Source organism: Colius striatus, chromosome 11, assembly GCF_028858725.1.
Source record: "Colius striatus isolate bColStr4 chromosome 11, bColStr4.1.hap1, whole genome shotgun sequence".
Classification (NCBI taxonomy): Eukaryota; Metazoa; Chordata; class Aves; order Coliiformes; family Coliidae; genus Colius; species Colius striatus.
The window spans coordinates 5,887,841-5,910,190 of NC_084769.1; the positions used below are offsets into that span (position 1 = coordinate 5,887,841).

The window sequence follows — 22,350 nt, forward strand, 5'->3', positions numbered from 1 at the left end:
TTGCCTTTCTTTGATTGTAACAAATAAAAAAATGCATAAATTCAACTTTTAGACTGTATTTTAGATATCAGTATTTACCTTATGCATTAGTTAATGATAGTTAATCTTAGTTAATTTATCTTATTATTTGTTAATATTAGCTACTACTAAAATAAGCTGCTGTACTTAATATAAGTATGCAGGAGTTTTTTAATTTAAAAGGCAGAGAAGGTTGGAAATTCAGAAGATAAATGAATTTTGGTAAGATTTTGAGTTGTCTGCCTTTGTTGTACAAAGCTTTTCCAATTGTAAACTTGGGACTGCAAGAATGTGAACTCCACTTGTAGCATAGTTTGCATTTTTTACTTACAAATATTTATCTGCATCTTCTGAAATCCTTTTGTACAGTTTAGCAGGTAAGTTGGTGCAATATTTGATGTTTACAAATCGTAGATACACCTGAAATAGCTAAAACAATATCATTCTTGTTTTTTCTTTTCCAGGTTAGGTATCTTTGTGGTTTGGCAGTATTTGAAAACTATTTATACACAGTCAATTCAGATAATCTCAACATTTTACGAATAAACAGATATAATGGCACTGATGTTCAGTCCCTTGGTAGACTTGAGAACGCCAAAGAGATCCGTGTATACCAGAAAAGAACTCAAACCGCAGGTAAGGTCAAAATTCCTCTTTCTAGGGAATGTAAAATCAGGAATGATGCAAATATCTGGTTAAAAAGATTCTTCCAGAAAAATATTTCAGAAAATGCAAAACACTCTGTTGCTCCTTCCCCTGCCTAGTTTGTGCTTACTGCCAGCTTTCCTGCGTCTCTAAGCTTCTAACACAACTGCTTCCTGAGCATTCAACTTGGAGAACCACCAAAGAGCCCTGGTCTGCAGTTTTCTGGCTCCACACACTCAAAGTTTTCAGAATTTAATGTCTTCAAAGTTACTGAATGTCTAATACCATCCACATGCATGGGTCTCAGACCTCAGAGATTCCTGGTTTCTCTGGGCCTGCCTTTCAAATAGACTGCAAACCTCAGCAAGGCCCTTATCTTTGCCAAAAACAGGGTGGAGATGTGGGCAGCTAGCCTGCCTAACTGCCAGCATAGCAGTTGGTGAGATGGGAAATTGCTGTTACCTTTTCCCTGGTTTGTCTAAATATCATTCTTGCCTTCTGTGAAAGGAATCTTCATTTCTGTCGAGAATGGAAAACATTTTGTAATCTCAGAATTTTTGGTAAAATGGCAGTTCCTGAGGTCTGTTGTCCTATAGGACTCTAATGGTGGCTCCAAACACATACATCCTGCATTCAGGATAGTGGTGGGAACATCCAGGACAGTGATTTGTGGGAACTTTGTAAAAAGATAGCAAGATCTCAAATGTTTACAGCCATAATTTATCAGAACTTTTTGATATGACTGATAGCAATAATCATTGTCATGACTGCCTAGACAGAAAAGGTAATATATCAGTTCTGGTGATCAACATCAGTGTTATTAAAATACCCTGACTGCTTTTAGAGAAGTTTCAGAAGTAGTAACAAACTTTAAATTGATCTAGGCTGGATGAAGAAATTTTCACCTTATAGCTGAGGCCATTGATTTGCAGATGTCAGTATATGAGGGAGGCTGCAAAGATTCTTTCCTTGCTATAGGCCCCCCTCTTGTATCCCTGAGGGAGTCAGAGAGGTTGAGCAGAGGAGAGACATGAGCACAGTGTAATCTTTTATTACATCCTGTGATTACTCTGTTCCTCTTGCCCTTTGTTCACTCTGCTACTTCTTTTGTTTTAAGTGGACATGTTTGTTGCTTGTCAAGTTTCTCCGTAAAGGCTGTCTCAGCTTGGTAGAGTTGCTGTATACCTTTAACATTATCGACCTTAAACCACTTGATTACTTTTTTTTTTTAAAAAAAAGCAACTAAAAAGCTTGAGGGAAAGCAGAGGGAAGAGAAAAACATTTTTTTGAGCTAAAATACTATTGGTCTGTTATAAGCCAGCTTAGTGAATGTAGGATGGCAAGGTAAGTTTTGTTTTCTCACCTGATTTACCTTGAAGAGTTTTTTAAAAGTCACTTTGATATATTAGTCTGATAATTTAGATCTGTGCCTTTCAAAACATGAAGTCAAAGGAAAGTAATTTTTGGCTTTTGGGCTTGGATTTATGTCCCAACTATACAAATATAGAAATAGGCTTCCAGGCTTGTTCTGTTCTTTAGTTTCTGCACAGGTGTCTCCCCTAGAAAGATGCTGTCTGAAGCAATCCAGTGAATTGCAAACTGCATTTGCAATGAGATTCACTCTCTTCTCAAAAAACCCAACTAACCAAATGAACCAAAGCAACAAATAAAAAAGGGGGAAAGTGTCAACTACTCCAGGAGAGTACTGCTTGGGAAATGCTGTGCAGAAGCTTCTTCAAAAATGGGTGATCAAGCACAATAATGCACATGGCTTGATAGCCACAAGGTGGCCCTTTGAACTACCTGTCTGGTTTGGGTAGCATTTAAGAAAATCACCTTCCCTTGTAGTTGTATTCTGGGGAAAGATTTATTGTGACACAAATTCCTTTTGTGTTTTTTTTTCCCCTCCCCTGTCTAAACTTTCTACACGCTGATGCATATAATTATCTTGCTTTAAATGGATCTGAGTCGTGCTGTTTTTCATCCGCCGTAGTCAGGAGCCACGCGTGTGAAGTGGACCCAAATGGAATGCCGGGGGGATGCTCGCACATCTGTCTGCTCAGCAGCAACTATAAAGCACGAACTTGTCGCTGCAGGACCGGTTTCATCTTGGGGAGTGATGGCAGGTCATGCAAAAGTATGTTATTTAAATCAAAGAGTCTGCCAGCCACTGGTATTCCAGGGTATGGTTCTGGGTATTGTTTAACATGCTTCTCAGTAACAATAAAAATCACATGGACTGCTTTTGGGTTAAAAATTGCTTGCAATGTGTACCTTTGTTCATTCCCTTGAAATTATTTGATTTGGCTCAGTTTGCAGAAGTGACAAACTAAACCTGAGATGCTGCTTAAAGAATTCTGAAAATCATCACAAGTTTTACCCTAACCAGTCGTCTTCTTTATATACTGTGTGTTCTTAAAGAACATAGGTACTGAAATGCTGTTAAGCAGTTCATTACATCCAACCTCCACCCATGCAATCAATTCCTAACTCCTAATTCCTAAATCCCACACACCAGTACAGGCTGGGGGTCGAACAGCTGGAGAGCAGCTCTGCAGAGAGAGACCTGGGAGTCCCGATTGATAATAAACTAAACATGAGCCAGCAATGTGCCCTCGTGGCCAAGAAGGCCAATGGCATCCTGGGATGCATCAAGAAGAGTGTTGCCAGCAGGTCAGGGGAGGTTCTTCTCCCTCTCTACTCTGCCCTGGTGAGGCCTCATCTGGAGTCCTGTGTCCAGTTCTGGGCTCCCCAGCTCAAGAGGGACAGAGAACTTCTGAAGAGTCCAGCACAGGGACACCAAGATGATCAGGGGACTGGAACATCTTTCATACAAGGAAAGGCTGCGGGAACTGGGGCTGTTTAGTCTGGAGAAGAGGAGATTGAGGGGAGATCTTATTAACATTTACAAATATCTAAATGGTGGGTGTCAGGAGGTTGGGACAGCCCTTTTTTCTATTGTGTCTAGCAACAGGACAAGGGGTAATGGGATGAAGCTGGAACACTAAAAGTTCCACTTAAATATAAGAAAAAACTATTTTACTGTTGAAGTGAGGGAGCCCTGGCACAGGCTGCCCAGAGGGTTGTGGAGTCTCCTTCCTTGGAGGTCTTCACAACCTGCCTGGACATGTTCCTATGCGAAGGCAAGGTTTTTCTCGTAATACTTTGTGAAAGCAGTTTGATTTGTATAACTCTGGTTATACCTGACAGGAGGTATACACAATCTGTTGGTCACCTACAGCCAGCAGGACAGTCCTGAAAGTTTGGGGAAACACTTAGTTTTTTAATCTGGTTTCTTGATCGAGTGGCGTTTCTTTAGTTCAGATGAAGGACATGCAATTAGATACCTTGATGAAGGCTGGTAGATGGATGTATTTGCCCCCAGACAAACCTCATGTGTTTTTCATTGACAATCCAGAAAAAAACGAAAGAAGAGGATTAGAAAAAGTATATATCTTAGAGTACTTTAATAGATATATCAATAGTTATAAGGCTATTTATAAGTATATTTAAGGAAAGAAAATCACCTTACTAAGCTTCAGTTATTTTTAATTAACCTACTTGATTAAGTTTCAAAAAAATCTCTTCAGAAGTAGGAAATATTGGTACCCATGTTCTGTATCTCACTGTGAAACAACAGTGTGGTTCTATTTGTTTTATTCCTTCCCATTTGAAAGAAACTCACTGTAATCTTTTGCCTTGTTTGTTTGTGAGAAACTTCAGATGGAAAAAAATGATAGTTTGTATTCGCTGGAGTTTATGGTCCTCTTAGATTTAATGATGACTTCAGTCATGGTCTACATTACACTGATGGATCCTAATGAATTGTAAAATTAACATCTACAAAGGCTATATATGTCCATTTCACAGTAGATGCAGAGTCATTCTGTGATATAACATTGCTTTTCAGTGTGAACTTTTACAGAGAAAATAAGGAGATGTAAGCAGCTCACGGAAGTAATCTGTATTTTAATTAAGGTAACATAATGAGCTAGATTTCTTGAGTTTAGATACCTTCAGAATATATGAAAGTTTAATTTTTGGGATTGAATAATGCTTCTGTTCCATCACTAATTGTGCCAGTTAATTAAACAGTGACATTATGCACTGTAAAGAAGATTAGGCAGCATCAATTGTTTATGTTTATAATCTTTCTTTTGCAGGACCAAAGAATGAATTGTTTCTTTTTTATGGGAAGGGACGCCCTGGAATAATACGGGGAATGGACCTGAATACCAAAGTATCTGATGAATACATGATCCCTATAGAAAACTTGGTCAATCCTCGTGCTCTGGACTTCCACGCTGAAACCAATTACATTTACTTTGCTGATACTACCAGTTTCCTAATTGGACGACAGAAAATTGATGGCACAGAGAGAGAAACAATCCTCAAAGATGGTAAGCAATGCGAACCGATAGTGACATTCAGAGAATCTCGCTAAGGAGAAGTTGAACTGACATTTACAGACAATTTAAAGTTTTATTTAGGTCTCCCATGGAAAACAGACCCAAACTAGACCTTCAGCAGAGTTGGGGATACTTCTTTTTCCACAAGTTCTTGTTTGTTTTTCCTGAGTGCAGAAATGTAAAGTTTGGTGAAGTTGCTCTGGGTGTGAATTCTTACTTTGTCCATTTAAGCTTATACCCACCAGTAACTCCTACACTTCCAATGTATTCTTTCAGTATCTAGATAATTGCAGTCCCATACTGTAGCTCTTTGTTATCATTTGCTGAGCCATCCCATATCCTTGTGGATTTTTTAAGAACATTATCACTCCAACCTGTATCACAATGCGGGTTCTGGAGCTTATTCGAGTAGTTTGGCAGTGAGGCTTCCTGTGGTGCTTGCAAACTCCTTAGGGAAAAAAAAAACATTGTCTTTCCTAGTGCATTTTCCATTGTATATGTGGAAGAAACAGATAGCCCTAAGCATTTTTAGAACCTTAATTAAGATGTTTGTACCATTTATTATAACAATGAGAGAAAATACCACCAGTTCTCCAGTTCAAGACACTTTGCAGAATCTCCCTTTTACCAGATTCATATCTTGTCACACTAAATGCTGCTTCAGTGATAAAACTCCCAGTTTGTCAGCCCATGCTTTTCTTTTATTGGCCTCTTTTCATGAAAGACTGCTTCAGCAGGAGGTAACAGCTGCCTCAGTTGAAATCCATTCTACAGTAATTATTTTCTAGTACTCAAGCAAATTAATAGTATGAATATTCATCATTGCCTTCAGAGAGCTTAATATCTTTACTTGTCAATTGAAGTCTGAGACAGTGAAAGGATCTAAAATACCATTGTTCTAGCACAGGGATTTTCATTCCCTGTCATTCATAACCCATGTTTTAATCTACCCGACTCAGAAGTTGTCTCCAGTTTGCAGTGATGTTCCTATGCAACCTGATCTAGGTGAAGCTGCTTCTACGGGGGGATTGGACTAGATGATCTCTAAAGGTCCCTTCCAATCCCTACCATTCTATGATTCTATGATATGGTGCTGTTTTGGTGTAAGGTCTCTCCACAGACCTCAAAGTCTGCACAAAGATCCCTTCAGCACCATTTGTGAGGAACAGATAGATGGCTCTTCACCCTAGATTGGTGATTGCTCAATAAAAGGCAGCTGAGTAAATAATGAATACCCAACTGTCAATCTGGTAATTTTTCATTTCACTGTGAATATAGAAATGGACAATATACCTCACAGAACTTTCATTGCTGACCTTTTACTGAATAATACAAATTGCATTTTACAACAAAGTAATCTAAATATGTAGTAGAGCAAGGAGTGGACAGTATGCAGATGTAAACATTATAAGACAACATCAAGGAGCATCCTTGCTGAAGGGTGTCAAACAGGTTGGGATTAGTCTAACCAAAAATGCAGACATGAGCAAACTTTGTATATCAGACTGGCAAGTTGAAGAGAATCTTTCTTAAACAATATTTTACTGTAACCTTTGTAAGTACAACATAGCAAAAATACCAATGCAATACCAAGAGTTATGCATTATCCAGTGGTGGTGGTCCTATCCAACAACTGGTGGTCCTAATACTTACCCAAACAACAACAAATGTTAGTCATTTTCCCCCAGCTTCCGCAGGAGCTTACATCGTTAGTTAGAACTCGGTGTAGTTTCATAACTTTAGAGTATGCTTAAAGAACACTTGTTAATGTATTTTTCATGATTTAAAAAATTAATACGGCCTCCAGCCATACCACCTCAGCTTTTATTCTTGTCAGCTCACAAGAACTCAGCAGGAACAGATTAAATCGTTCCTCGGTGGAAGGCTACTAGAGAAAATCAGGTATGTCGGGAGGTGGTTTAATATTCGCTCAGAACAGCATGCTGCTAAGGAACTCTGTCTGTTGTAGGTATCACTTCTCAGATTAGCAGTTGTCATTTTTTGAGACTCTCAGGTTTTGCAAGAACAGATATGCTAACTCAAACAACACTGTAACTCAGATAATTACAGTTTGCCTACACGAGAGCCTGATCCTGCAAGCTGTTAACTGGGAACTGAGAATCTTAAGCACCTAACACTGCTGGAGTTTGATTTCTCGTATACCTTCAGCTGATTTCTTACTCTTCACTTCAGGAAACAAACTGCTGTGCTGTATTGATAAGTATTTGACAGCCCACAACACGGCCTGTCCTAGAGTTGGTGGTACAACTGCAGTAGTCGTGTACTTTCAACACCAACAGAAATGTCTATAATTAAGCTTTCAAACTTGCATGTGACATCAATTTTTTAAAATTTAAAACAAAAATAGAAAAAAAGCTGGTATTTTTAATAATATTTATATATTATTCAGTTGAAGTAACATAAACATGTTTGTCCTCATTTGGGGTCGCTGTGAGCCTTAACGTGTTACAATAGTCACTTGTATATGTTAGCAAAAATGGTTAAGGGCACACTTTTTGCTTAAACAAGTTCAAAGTAAGTCTGTAAAGATCTTTGGAAGCTATTTTACTGCCTAATGCATGCAAGTTTGGGGATTTTTTCACTGCTTTTCATGTTAATCCAGCATTTTAGGCACTATTAGTGCACATGATCTACCTGACATTGCTGAGCTAGGCCATTCTATGGCAAATTACACACTCTGCTTGTATGTTTAAAAACGATACCGCAATTCTTCTAAATAGACTCTTGTATCTGTACTCAGTATATTTGAGCCCTCATACTTCTGGTAATTGTACCATTCTGGTAGCATTTTCAGAATTACAAATGTTAATGTTTCAATTATCAGGTGAACAATGATCAAAATGGCATTTTATTCACCTCATCCTTTCTATGTTCAAAGGGCTTCACTGCAGAAAGACTGACTTACTGAAGTCAAATCAATTTTGTTTAACCAGAATGGCAGAGTAACCATTATCTTGTTGCTGTTTGCTGTTTTTTGTGAAGCCCACCTAAAAGCAAGGAATGGATTTTGAGCTTTTAGATAGTTAAATAAAAGTGAACTTTAAACCATAGCTTCACAAAAAGCATGTAATCCATCTCTATAGGATTGTGCTGAGAAATCTCCATTATCTTAAAACTTTCTGATATATTTAGTAGCTTTTTTGGACTTTGACTGTCTTTGGTTTAGAAACATAGATGCTCCAGAATTACTGCAGGATGCATCGTAGTTCAGATACAGTTACCAATATATGAAACTGAATATACTTGGATCATTATGCTTGTAAATATTAAGAGATATCTAGCATTCTGATACAATAATTAGTTTTGCTGTTGATGCTGATATGGTACTTATTTGGGTTGGTTTGTCTTCCAAAGAAGAAAAAACCCACATTTTCATTAAAAAGTTGATTTTATTAGGTATAAAAATTGTGTTTAACCAAAAATTTCTAGGTCAGACAGGATAAAAATAAAATGGGTTTTGAACAACTCACTCCTAGTCCTCAAGCTTGTTTAGTGATGTCAGTGTTTTCTTGAGTTGAGCAGTCTGTCGAGTCCTCTCTGAGCCCTAAAGGACTTTAGTTTCACTCTTGAAGCTTGTCTTTGTACCCTGTTACGTTCAGTAGTCTTTCTCTGCGAGCCTTGGACTCCCAAGTCCTTGGTGAGATGCTCTGTTCTTTTCCCTGCTATACTTTGTACTTCTGTCTTCTCAACATACACTCCAAGACCAAAGGCCACTGTTTCAGAGAGCTTCAGCTGACTCTGACATTTGCCCTTTTAAACGAAGGCACTGAGAAACAACAAATAAAGCTGACAGTGTCCATCAGCCTGGGGAACCTGGCCGAGCTTCTGGCACTGATCTCACACACTCTGATTGATCCTCAATTGTTTTGTCCTTTGATTAGATGGTTCTTGTCAGACTAGATGATTGCTGGGTTAGGTATGTTATTTTAAATCCTCCATCTGGAGAGTGTTTTTTGACACTATTGTTTCAATCAGGCTTTTAAAATCACAAGATAAAATAGTTCCCAAAACGTATAGTGGTGTTTAGGCGTGTCAGAAAAGAGAATTAAAGTGCTAAAGCTCTTTTGGAAGACTCCTTATCATATGTGATACTTTGCAGGGTACAGTTTTTTCTCTCTGTAATATCTTTTGGACTAACAATGATTTGAAGTTAACTTGGTAGATATGGTGGAGGTCCAAGTCTAATTAAATCCTAAAATTTTGAGAAAATAGGGAGAGGACATATCACAGACCGATGATTTGCAAGTTCAACTCTTACTGATTTCTGCATCTGGGCAACAGGAACACAGAAATTGTGACATGGAACTATAATGGAACGAAATAAAGTAACCCTTCTTCCACTAAGTGGTCAAAAAACCCCAAAAGAACACATATTAATACAGAGTTAGTCAGGCTTCAACTGCTTCCATGTTTGAGTAAGTACATATTTTGGCACCTGGAGGAGTTACGGACCTTTAATTCCTGTTAGTGTTCAGGTCACTGCAGGTGGTAGTTTGTGCTCTGCAGTTCAAGGGTTAAAGGAAAAAAACCCAACAAACCTAGCAAGTGTAAAATACATCACAGTTTTATATACCTACACCTCCATGAGTGTGAAATTTAACATAAGCTAAATGCATGGGATGGGATAATTACACACTTGGAATGGTAGCATTAAAATCAGAACGAATCCTCAACTGCTCTAGACTTTGTTGATTTCCTGAAGACAAGTAAATTCATTTCTCAATTACTTTCTATGTTCCTGTCAAGATTTTCTTTCCTTCTATGTTAAAGTAACTAAATAAATACAATCTCATTTGCATATTTATCTTTATTCCTCTGTACTGTTTGTCCATTGTTGCTGACATTGCCAAGACATGGGATACAGATCAGGGGAAAAAAAACCACTTTTAAATGTATTACATGGCTGTCATGTTACGACTTTCAGTAACCATCAGCTTCTTTTACTTTCTGTTTTTAAATATTGAAAGCATCCTGACTGAAGTCTCTCTTTTAATAAGGAAATCCTATTTATTTTTAAACTTTAGCATACGGTGTGAGTTTATATTGTAATCTTAATGTACTTCAACATTATATTTAAGTGCATTTTGGTTTGTTTTTTTTTTAAAGGTAATAGTTATAAAATGAACAAAAAATTAAACATTTATCTATGACAAAATAGCTCTGCTAACTTGATGGGAAATGTGGTGATATTACAATCACTAAAAACATCGTTCAACCAAAAACACTGAGAAGTAATTTATCATGTTCAGTGCTACTGAGATTGTAACAGAACCTTTTATAGATGCTGTTATTGCATCCAAGTGTATAAAAAGCCCAATATTTCATTTAGTGAGTAAAAAGGCAATATTTTATCTTAGTATATTGAGGATGACACAGCATGTGTTATCCATGGCTTATAGAAAGCAGAAAGTTTTCTGTACTGCAATAAATAACTTATATAGACTGTGACTCAGTAGAAAAGCTTTGCATTCCCATCCATCACAAAGAATTTCACTGGTTTCTTGGAGGGAATGAGATAGTTTATTAGTGTGATAGTTGGTAAAGTTGTTTGGGGTCTAAAATATGTTATTGGTTAAGAGTTTGTCCTAAGGAAATATGTCTTGGCATGTTGCAAAAGGCAATTTACAAGACCTTTCCCTTAGCATTTACTGGTTGTGTTATGGAGAGGCATCTTGGTGGAAAAGTCTGAGGTAAGATTTAGATGATGGCATCAGAGCACCACTGTACAGATGTTACAGATGTTGCAGTGAAAATGACCCAAATAAAACCTGAAATGTCCCAGACCAGTACTTCAGGAGTTCATGTGATGTTGTTGTCTGGAAAGCTGACAGTTAAATTGTGTGCCTGGCAGCACAGTTCGAATAGTAAACAGTTGTGTTTGGTTTGGCACATTTTCATAAATGTATCTGTTGTAAGCAAGATTTAAGTTGAATCAGTGATTTTGTCAAATCCACATTCTTTAAAAATACATTACTTTTTAATGGAAATCTCTTTGCATCATCTATTGTGAGAATATATTTCCAAAAACTCCAGCATTGATGTGAAATTGACATCAACACCGGTGAGAGAGAATGAATCCGATGAAAGTTTTCATCTAGATAGCATTACCAGCATAAATGTGAACAGAAAAAAGCAATCTTCATTCTTGCTTTGAACTCTTGAAGATTCCTGTCAGTGGAATTGTACTGTAGGATCACATCTCCAAGTAGGACAAACAAGGTAACAGTAAAACGAGGGTTTCCACCCCAAATTTGACCTCAGAAGGGATACTAAAGCAGCTTCTTCAGCCTGAGCAGTCAGGAACAGCTCAAGATGGACCTGGTGTCAGAGGCAGTTGGTGGGGGTGGGGGCACTTGGGAGGAGAGGTGCCTGGTAGGTGCCTCACTCTGTGTGCCCTAAAGGCCCTGAAGGAGGGGCTCGGGCACCAAGTTGAGCAGATAATGGCCTGCTAAGGGGCTGTTAGTGAGTGCTGCAAGCCAGACACAACCCCTGCTTGGAGGCAGGAACCAGTCCTGGTATAGGGTGTGAAGTGGGCTCTACTGGCCCAACTCCAGGGAGTTCGGGCCTATAAGCACTGGCTTTGTTGTCAGCATAAATGGAGCAGCCACTCCATCCTGCCCAGCAAAATACTCCATGGAGGAACTGTGGAAAAGGGCTTAACAAGGGCTTGGTGCCTTGGCTACTGGAGCCTGGTTAAAGGTGAAGGAGAGGGACCAGGAAAAGCAATGGTGGTCACTGATTCATCAGCTTTAGCTCCATTACTCCCCTCAGTCTTCCCCTGCCTGTGATATCACCTGAGAAATGGTGGGATCATCCTGTAGATGAGGAGTGACCACACCAGGACCAAAGGTAGCCAAAAGAGAATGACTGGAAATTCCCTATATCTCACCATACACACCTGGACCGTAAAGATCTTTCTGAAAGAAAAGGGAAAGGGTATGATGGAGGAGAGATGGAAAACCTTGTAGAGACCTTATGTTGTCGGGGAATTTGGATCACGTGGGAGAGGACAGAGCTTAGTTAATGTCACAAGGTGTTGGGTAAGCCTGAGGGAAAAGTTGTTGCTTGGGCAATTGTTTTACTACTTGTACTTCATCAAATAGGGAAGCCTCTGTGCTGTTTGCAATGAACATTGCTGTCTCGTTTTTGTTCTGAATGGAGCACTGTGGCTGTCAAACTCATGAGCCCATTGATACATTCAATGTTCATTGCTCTTTGCTTCTGTATCGCTTACCGTGTTAATAGTTTGCTCGTATACTTAGCTGTGGAAAACAACTTGAACTGATATGATGTTCTTGCTTATATGCTTTGAAAGGTCCAGGGACAATGGAATAAATGTAAATTGAATACCCATTTTGCTTATTTTTTACTAAGAATGGAACTTTCAATTTGGGTAAAAGCAAGATATTTTAGATACTAGAGCTGATCCTGGAAGCTGCTCTTGATGTGAGTGATACGGCTGTTTAAGGTTAAAATTAAGTAGTGATTTTCCCAGGACCACCTATGGTTAATGTATGAAGGCTTATGGTTTAATACACAAGTTTTATGGCCAGTCTTTGTCTTTTATAGGGTGTTTTCAGCAAAAACTAATTCTGACAGACACAGCAAATATCACTCAGATTCAACGAAATAATCAAATTTAGCTATATAGACTATATATTGTCCATTGTTTATATTAATAGATAATGTTAGAACATAAACATAATATTAATCTCTTATTATTGTCTTCTCTCTTTTAACAGATCTTGATAATGTAGAAGGCATAGCAGTTGACTGGATTGGAAATAATCTTTATTGGACAAACGATGGCCACAGGAAAACAATTGCTGTAGCCAGACTGGAAAAAGCTGCTCAGAGTAGAAAAACTTTGTTGGAGGGAGACATGTCCCACCCTAGAGGAATTGTTGTAGATCCTGTCAATGGGTATGAAGCAGACTAATTTATGTTGTTTAATGATTGTCTTTATCATATAAATACAAGACTGAATTTTCCTTAGGATGAGGTTTGTAGGGTCATGTAGTAATTCTGTGATAGTCTCTAATATCTATAATAACTGTCCAGTATTCTTGCCTGAAGCCTTTAGAAGAATGTGTATGCCTAGAAGCCGTTGACCCTGTGTCTGGTTAATTTGACTGTGATTCACCTTATTCTCAAACAGTGTATAATACCTGTATGTATTTTTAATACTAATTGAACTTCATAATACCCTATTGCTGTCTTTGTAAGTCCCAATTTCTGAAGATAATTATAACCACATCCTTGGACACATTGGTTTAGAAAACTAATCAGACAGGTACATTTCACTTACTAGCGTAATTAATTGTGATAGGCTGCACAATTAAAAAAAATATATTGTGGTATAGTTGTGGTTTCCCTAAAAATTCACCGTTAATTTTATTCAGGGCGTTGTGACTGGAGAATGGTGTAGGCACGTAATTCTAGTGTGTCTGGATTGATTGCTGTTTTCCTAGTAGTGGAATGCAGTTACACCCTCAGGTTTTCACTTTTGAGCTTGTCCATTGAGGAATGGAAATGACTGTGGAAAGGCTACAATTAATTAAGGTCAGATAGTAAGGATGAAATATCAGACCACAAACCATAACCATACCTACAATTACATTGTTAAATTTTCCAGCTCACTAAATGCACAGCACAGGAAATAGTGTATAAAGATGTATTGTCTGAAAAGGGCTATTATATAAAACACTTTCCTAATAAAATATGTGCCCTTCATGATTGTATTTCTCAAGGAAGCTTTTCCTGAGGGATAGCATTTTCATTATTGCATTTTAATTATGTTTAGAAAATATTAGTCTTGATTTAACCAATGTAGAAGCATCAACTGCATTTTGAGATAAAATTAAAGCACATTAATGGAAATGTCTGTTACTGTAAGCATGTTTTAGCTTACAACATAATAACTAGAATAAGTACAGACAAAAAGTTGACAGGGAAGGGCTCAGTAATTGCTGTTGATCAGTGATGTAAATATTTATAAGACATTATTTTGTTTCCCAATAAAATCAAAAGCACACTGACCTGTGTCTCTGCCTGAGCTTTAAAGATATGTTTTACAATTCTGCATTTATTTTCAAAAATATTAAATAAACCCAAAACAACTTTCTGGTGAGTGATTTGGAAGAGACAGAAAAGAAACAAAAAAGGTACATTTTTCTTTATCTTTTTCCAGTTTCTTATAGAAAAAGTAAATTGATCCAATGATGCTTGTTCAGAAAAGAATAAGTTTATTAGAATAAAACTTTTGAAAAGTAAATTTGGCATCATTTACACAGATTTCATAACAGAACTGGTTTTTACTTAAGAGTTTTATTTCTTAGTAACTTCAGAATTTAAATTCCAGGACTTTATTCTTCTAAAGTACAGACAGGTTACAGAGTCATGGAATCACAGAATCCTAAGGGTTGGAAGGGACCTCAAAAGGTAATCCAATCCCCCTGCCAGAGCAGGACCACCTAGAGTTGATCACACAGGAACTCATCCAGGTGGGTTTGGAATGTCCCCAGAGACGGAGACTCCACAGCCCATCTGGGCAGCCCCTTCCAGTGCTCCCTCACCTGAACACTGAAGAAGTTTTTCCTTACATTTGTTTGGAACCTCTTATTTTCCAGCTTGTACCTGTTGCCTTAAGTAGATTAAGATCACACAAGCTAATTCAGACATAAACGTGTTGAAGGAAGGTGAGCCACATGAATACCAATTCAATCAAGTCAACTTTACAAGTAGGATCCATTTTAGGATCAGTATGATGTTTTTCCTCTATTTAATGCCTAATAATTCAAATCCTAGTTTTTGCTTTAAAAGTGGATGTCTCCTACCTGGTAAATGTTTTCATCATATTTATTAGGCACCTCATGGGTTACATAGAGGCTTCTATTTCTTCTTCCTATGAACCTATGATGCCTTTGGGGGGAAAAAAAGAGAAAAGTGTGTTTTCTTAGCATATTTGCTATGCTTTGCTTTTGCATAAGTACAAGTTGTGCATTTAAAGTTGTTGGAATTAAAGATGTTTGATTCTGTAATAAAACACTCTAATCAGATTAATGGAATAAGGAAAGAAAAAAGGCAAAAAAAAGAAACAAGCACAGAGTGTGTTCTGTAGTTCCCAGTAGATAATGGCTTAGAGAACTCTTCTTGTAGATGACTTGCTACAATGCTTGCTTAGCTTTTCCAAAGTAGCACAGGTACCTGTCTTTCAGAGTTGGTTTTGGCTATCTTCATTGCTGCCACTACAAACCATAAAACTATGCTACAGTTGCCTACTAGCTACTTTTCAAAGAATTTTTATAGCCAATCTTCCTAAATATTCTTGTAAGGGACTGTAATTTAGCTGCTTTCACGTGGGATGTGAAGTTCACAGAATGTCAAGGTTATACTGTAGCTGTTAAACCACTGTGTAATTAATTTGTGTACTGTAGATTTTTTTTGACAGTATTAAGCATAATAAAAAGCAGTTTTGCATCGTAAAGGCAAATTAGACTTGGCCAAGAAAATCCCAGCAGAAGAAGTTTGAACTTTGTGACAAAATCAATGAAATTTTAGGTTTTTAAAAAAAGTCATAATTCTGGTGTGATTAAATGAGGTCTTCAACAGTTCTTTCACTTTTCTTGTCAGTTAGCCTACTCAGTATTGATATAATTCATTACCACATGAGCCAAACAGTGTGTGTGTCATTTCTGCAGCATCCAGTAAGCAGGGAAAGAAAATATAAGGTAGAAATAGCAGTGGAAAGAAACGTGCAAAAGTCAAAATTGCTCCGGCTTGTGACTATACCGTGGTGAACTGCTGCTAAAAATCTACAGTATCATTCAGGTTGTTAAAATGGTATCTGAATGTTCCTTTTTTAATAATTTCATAGCTGGATGTATTGGACAGACTGGGAAGAAGATGAAATAGATGACAGTGTGGGAAGAATTGAGAAGGCATGGATGGATGGCTACAGCCGGCAGATTTTTGTAACATCAAAGATGCTATGGCCAAACGGTTTAACTCTGGACTCTCGTGCCAATGTATTATACTGGTGTGACGCCTATTATGATCACATTGAAAGGATATTTTTGAATGGAACTGACAGAAAGGTAAAAGGGAAACGCTGCTGTTTTGCCGCAGGCATGCTCCTTCTCTGGGTTTCATTGTGTTAACGTTAAAAATACTTTTCAAGCTTTTTGAAAGCCTGCAGAACCCTGCGGCCACGTCCAGTGTCATCGCTGTTGAAACAAGCAATGCTGGCAGTCTCCTGCAGGAGATTATAGTACAGCTTAACATTTTCATCTTTAGAAAGTGACACAGAAGTTGATTTATTTTTTTTTCCATAATTATTTTCAAATCCATTTTTCCCGTGTGACAATGAGTTACGTTTGGATTGAGCCATGAAGCTACAAAGAGCTTTTTAGTAGGGAAAAAAAACCACCCTTCTTTTGGCTCTGGCAGAGAGAGGCTTTTATTGAACTTCACCAAATGAGCTGCTTTTGGTCAATCTCAGTGCCTCACTTGAGTATTTGTGGCAATATGCAGAGGGGAAGCACTCAACAAGGGCAAAGATGGAGAGAGATTGTTTTAGTTGTTACTCATGGCTCCACTAGCTAGATACAAGTCTGCATAAATGTTCTGTGATGTTTTGTACAAGTAGCAAGCCCAAAACAGACATCTGGACAACAGTTAAAGCTTAGACTAGGGTCTGATAATTGGGGAAGATTTACCACTTGCTTCGTAAAATTAGTCCTCTGATAACTTAAAATTCCCCTTTAATTGGGAATGGTGAGCATTAAATCCTTCTGTGGGAGGATTTTGTCACTTCTTCTTTATCCTTCACTCATGATTCCTTCTGTATGATGGCCTTGGTAGGACCAATACACAAATCTCTAATACTGGAAGTACCTGTAGCTCTTCCTCAAACTCATCCCTGTACAAGCTCATATTACTTTTAAATCTTTATCCTCAGTGATTTGTTCTGAAGCCTCTACTAATGCTGTAGTGCTACAGTTTGTCATAATGGCTAGGTTAGAGGAGGGAGGAGGGGGCAAAGCACAGTGGCAGAAAGACATCTTTTAGTTGGAATTCCTTGTGTGCTAGCACCAGTGGACCTCCTGAAGAAGTTCCTAGGCAGAATGAGTCTAGGAAGGTTAAATGCAGCTGCCATGGATTAGTAGTGAGAACTGCTGGTTTTGCCCCCCACTAGAACTAGCTTCTTGAAAAGTGTTTTTCTATAATCCTATACTTCAAATGAAATACACTACTATTTGAATAACATATGTAGCCACAAACAATTAGAAGATCCTGGCTTTTGATACTAAGTAATTTACTGTTAATTGTAGGATATTTTGATTCAAAATATAACTGGGTCAGTAGTATCTTCAATTCTGTGTCAGCAAAGATTTTGAAGGCTGGGGAAGTTCTACCAGAATTCTACCAGTAGCTGGTGGATAATTGACTGAGGGGTTAGTTTTGATCAGCAGCAGTTAACTGAGATAAGGAGTTTTGACCAGAACAATTCCAAGCTCAAAGAGGCAATTTGAAGGGCAAAAGAGGACGATGTTTTTCACCTCAAAGTAGTTGTATTTTAGTTGGTTTTGTCACCTTTTTGTCTTCAGTTTGTGTCTCTAAACAAACAGAGCTGAGGTAGGGTATCTGATGAAGTGCTTCCTTCCTAGAGGCAAGATAGAAATACACTGTTGGGCATTAAGCAAGGACCCCAGCCAGCAGAAGAAATGTAGTTATTCCAAACTGCAGCTGCTATGACAAAGCATAAAGGCAGGGCTCCCAAAAGCAGGTGCTTTAAACTTCTGCAGTTTCCTATGTATTTTTAAAGTAAATAATTCTAAATACTGTCATTTACTTGATGGTAAGTTTAGACTCTCTTTAAACTTTTGGCTTTGTTCTATAGGGACTGATAATAATTTTAGACTGATCCTGTTTATGAGCCAGCTCTTGTGCAGTGGAAGCTGCAGTTCTTGTGAGGGAGCCCTGAGACTAGAACTCTTGCAGATGACACAGGTTTAGAACATTTCTGCCCCCAATAAAATAAAGATGTGATTTGTAGTGTTATGTATGAGTTACTAAACCAGAAGTAGAAGGTGCATGGAAGAATGTTTGTCTTATTTTGGGAATGAACTGTGGCTTTGTGTTTTCTTTGGGTCTTTTAAGTTCTCGCAACCTAAACTAGAGGGGAAGATCACAGAAATAACTAAGCGATCTCTGCACTTACTTCACGCTTCAACATAAATAAGCAACTCATACACACTATCATTTGCTTAAGAAAGAAGACTATATTTGATATACCTGACAGATACTCAAAGTTACATGAATAAAACCTTGCTTCCTTGCTGGGGTACAAGATAGATGTTTACCAACTATAATGATTGCCTGGCTACCTGCATTCCCCTGCATTGCCTTACAGGACACAAAATGAATTTATACAGAGTTTTGAAGTTAGATATTGAGCATGGTGCATAGAACAGCTTTACAGTCTTTAGTTGATTTTATTGTGTTAAGTCATTATGTTTGAGCGTGGTACTTACCTCAGTTTTCCTGTTTACCATTTTATGATCTCTGTAATGTATGCTAAGAACTATTAATAATTATTTTAACCTTGCTGATGCTCACCTACCGCTAATTAATTGCAGGTAGTCTACAATGGAAAAGATCTAAATCATCCTTTTGGACTATCACATCATGGAAATTATATTTACTGGACAGATTATATGAATGGATCAATTTTCCAGTTGGATCTGATTACAAGGAACGTGACACTGTTAAGAAGTGAGAGGCCACCTTTGTTTGGGCTCCAGATTTATGATCCACGTAAACAGCAAGGTATTTGTAACATACAGTTTCTCCAAAGGTCTGTTACAAAAGGATGTTCTCCCTTTCAGACTTCAAGTGGTTTGAGGTGACTACATGAACAGCAATAGAAAAAAGAATATGACTTGTGGTATGGGAAAGGTACTTTCCAAGGCTTCGGTCCATGGATGTTGAAATTGGTCATCTCATACCAACAAAAACTGAATCTCCCCTGTCTGAATTTCATCTCTGTATTTACGCTGCCTTTCTTGACATTTTACTTGTGTGTCAAAGAGATACTGTGAAAGTACAAAATAGAACAGATAACTTGGCTCCTAGAACTATTACATTTGCCTTTTCTTTAATAAGATCATAGATCCTGTGTGTCTTTTTGTAATTTTCTCCTCCATCCTGGTCTACATCAGCACCCTATGACTAAATCTCCTGAAGGTACATGGTGCTGTTACACAGAATCAAAGTAATTGGCCTTGGAGAGTAGTGGAAAAATCCGTAGTTGCTGCTACTGATATCAGTAGAGAAAGGAGAAAAAGGCCATAGATTCTCTTGGATGGAGTTTAGAAAATGCAATTGCTACTCTGCAGGTAAATTTACAAGTGTATTTTCCTGAAAAAACCCCTTTGAAATCCATTTACTACTTGCAGCGTTCAGATGAGTTGTTGAAAATTTGCTGTCTTTAATGAAAACACAGTTCTGGTTAATGTCTGGTTAATATCTGCTACCAAACATAAGACTGGACATCAGGAATTAGGATGAATAAAATACTGTTTGAAAGAGAACTATATAAAATATTAATGTCTATGTATCTCATTAATCTCTGTAGGTCATAAGTTTTGATATGTAGCATGTCTCCAGTTCAAAGGTTACAATAGAAAATCTGAGAGGTTAAGCCCTGGGCAGTCCTGCTGTGTTTGGTTTTGTACATGAAAAGGAACAAAATGTCAATTTTACCATTTACTCAAATACTACTTAGTACAGACATGTTAAGATATGCTTGCTCAACCAACAGGTTTTTTAGATTTGGTTTTGTCGTCTTTGTTTTTTAAAGGTTTCAGGACCTATTACCAAGTACTTTGTGCATAAACCCAATTTTACTTTCAGAGCATTGCCACCTTCAGGTCTGCATGTGGGTACAGTCTCTGGCTCATGTTTATTCATAGCACTTGGAGGGTTTGATTGTGTCTCTCATTTGTAAATGAATGGCTTTAGAGAGCAACTGATAGAGTGGGGATAGAAGCAAAATGTTAGAAAAACTATTTAAGACTCATAGATAAAATCTTTAGCCCCTGTATTTGTTACAGACATATATCTGTATCCCAAGTGGGTATATATACAGTTTTATTTGTGTATAGAAAAATGATACATATGAAAACATAACGAATATTTTCCCTATATATACCAAGTAAATATTTGGCCTAGGTTTATTTCAGAGGTTTTATATACCACACATACTAAATATTTTGAGTTTCATCAGTCTAGTCTTGCCTTTTTTTTTTTTTTTTCATCCAGCAAAAAAACAGCTGGAGGTTTGCAAGGGGAAGAAACAGTTCAGTTTTCAAAGCACTGCTAAGGAATAAAATGGGATGTGCATATGTGTACAGGCAAAATACTTGCCGTGTAATGCATGTATAGGGTTGTTTCATTTTATGTTTTATTTAAAAATTTACTATATTTGAAGACTTAGATATGTAGTTAATATTCTTTAGAGTAGACAAAAACTTCTTTATGTAAAAGTATATCTTCCAGTTTGTTTTCCCTTTCACTTTTAACATTGCCTCACTATAACCATCTGAGGCCCTACTGAAAAGCTTAGTGAATTTCTTTACAACAGCTTAATATGAAGCACTCCCTTTCCTGCTGAATGCTTTTATGTGTCCAACTAGGCTTTCTTAGGAAAAACATTGTTTTTAATAGTTGATTATGGACTGCTGAGTTCCAGCCAGCCAACTTGTAGTTTATCCTTATGGAGGCAATGCTGAAAGTTCCCCGTTTCTGATACTGTAAGCTAAATTTTTAATACCTAAACTAAACTATAGAATGTGTAGCACTGTGCTATGTCAAGGTCATTATAACAGTGTGTCTCCTTCTCACAGATGCTTTCCAAGGACTCTCTCTAACTTCCAAAGTCATTTAAGCACATGATGTGTTTAGGGTTTTTTATTGGGTTAGGGGGATGTGGGGGTGAGGCAAAATCTGCCCCTAAGTTGGCCAAATTTCAGAACACTTTGACCTGTGTCTGCTAAGAGAGGATGTGGTGGCTGCTTTAAATACTTGGTACTTCTGCTGCTTTATTCAGTACTCAGAAAGTTCTATTGTTTTTTAGGAAAAAAAAGGGAAATTGAGAAACTTTGCTATTAGCTTCCAAATAAGCTAACACCAGAGACAGAAGACTAAAATATTGCCTCTTAGACATTTTTAACTGAATAAGCTTAAATCTTGAGGAAAAGAATTTGCCTCATTAATGCGTTCTTTGTTCGAAATTGCAATTGGGATTTTGTAAGCTAACTGCGGCCTTTAGGGTCTTCCCTCTTTGTCATGCTCAGTGAGGTTGATCTTGCATTGTTCCTAAAGGACTTTAAGCATTTATTTTAAAGAAAGTGAAGCTTTTTTTTTTTCTTTTGTTTTCTGGGTTTGGGTATGTTTCTTCTAAAATAACAAGATCAAGGCTGAATGGTGGTATTCAGAGAAAAGCAGAGTAGTTCATTTTGTGATACAGGTTACATTTTATATCTTATGCACACATTGTTTGGAAACATTTGGCTGTCATACTTTGAGGTGTTTTGATGCTGCTGTTAGTGTGACTGGCTGCACGAGCTCAAACCATGTCAGCTCATTTTGGCATAGCTGAATTGAGACTGGCATGTTTATTAGGAGATATTTTGCAGAATGCTTGACTGTGCCAGTCATGCTTTGCTTAATACTGTGGGTAGCCACGTTAAGCTTCTTTTGATATCTCCATAAGAGGAGGTGCTTTTTTCACTGTCTTTGTATCTCATGAGGCATGATCCTCTTGTGGAGGAACGTGGGGCTTTTTGCTTTCAGAGATTAGAATTCATCTTACTTTCTTAGGCTTAGTCTTTGACTCTCACTGTGTCGGGAATACCCAAAAGCACGGGGTTGTAGCAAGAAGCATAGCAGTGGTAAAAGTTGGATTTAGAGTCATCAGAGAACCTGTCAAGGCTTTCTGGTGTTTCCACTACCTCAGAGGAGATTACTATTCATATGTAAGTAGTTCTTGTGTAAGTCCATTTACAGCAGTTAAAATAGCCTCTTTTGAAATCAGTTGATATTTTAACTCCTCAGATTGCAAAGAACTGCTGCATGAGTCCCAGGCTGCTGCTCTTGAGATGTGTGGTATGAGCCTCAAACAGGCTTGTGCAACTTCAGCAGTACTTGAGGTTAGGTCTGTGGGAAGGTGCAAACATAAATGAATACTCATGAA

At 37.7% G+C, this 22,350-nt stretch overlaps 1 protein-coding gene across 1 annotated transcript in view; it reads left to right on the forward strand.

The window, feature by feature from the left end:
- The window catches only part of LRP1B (LDL receptor related protein 1B), a 556,160-nt gene that overhangs the window by 278,365 nt on the left and 255,445 nt on the right, over positions 1-22,350 (forward strand). The window contains exons 10-15 of the mRNA XM_062005148.1: positions 483-654; positions 2,657-2,800; positions 4,827-5,063; positions 12,836-13,016; positions 15,970-16,189; positions 18,734-18,923. Of these exons, the coding sequence (XP_061861132.1) occupies positions 483-654; positions 2,657-2,800; positions 4,827-5,063; positions 12,836-13,016; positions 15,970-16,189; positions 18,734-18,923 (1,144 nt within the window). The remainder of the gene's footprint in view (positions 1-482; positions 655-2,656; positions 2,801-4,826; positions 5,064-12,835; positions 13,017-15,969; positions 16,190-18,733; positions 18,924-22,350) is intronic.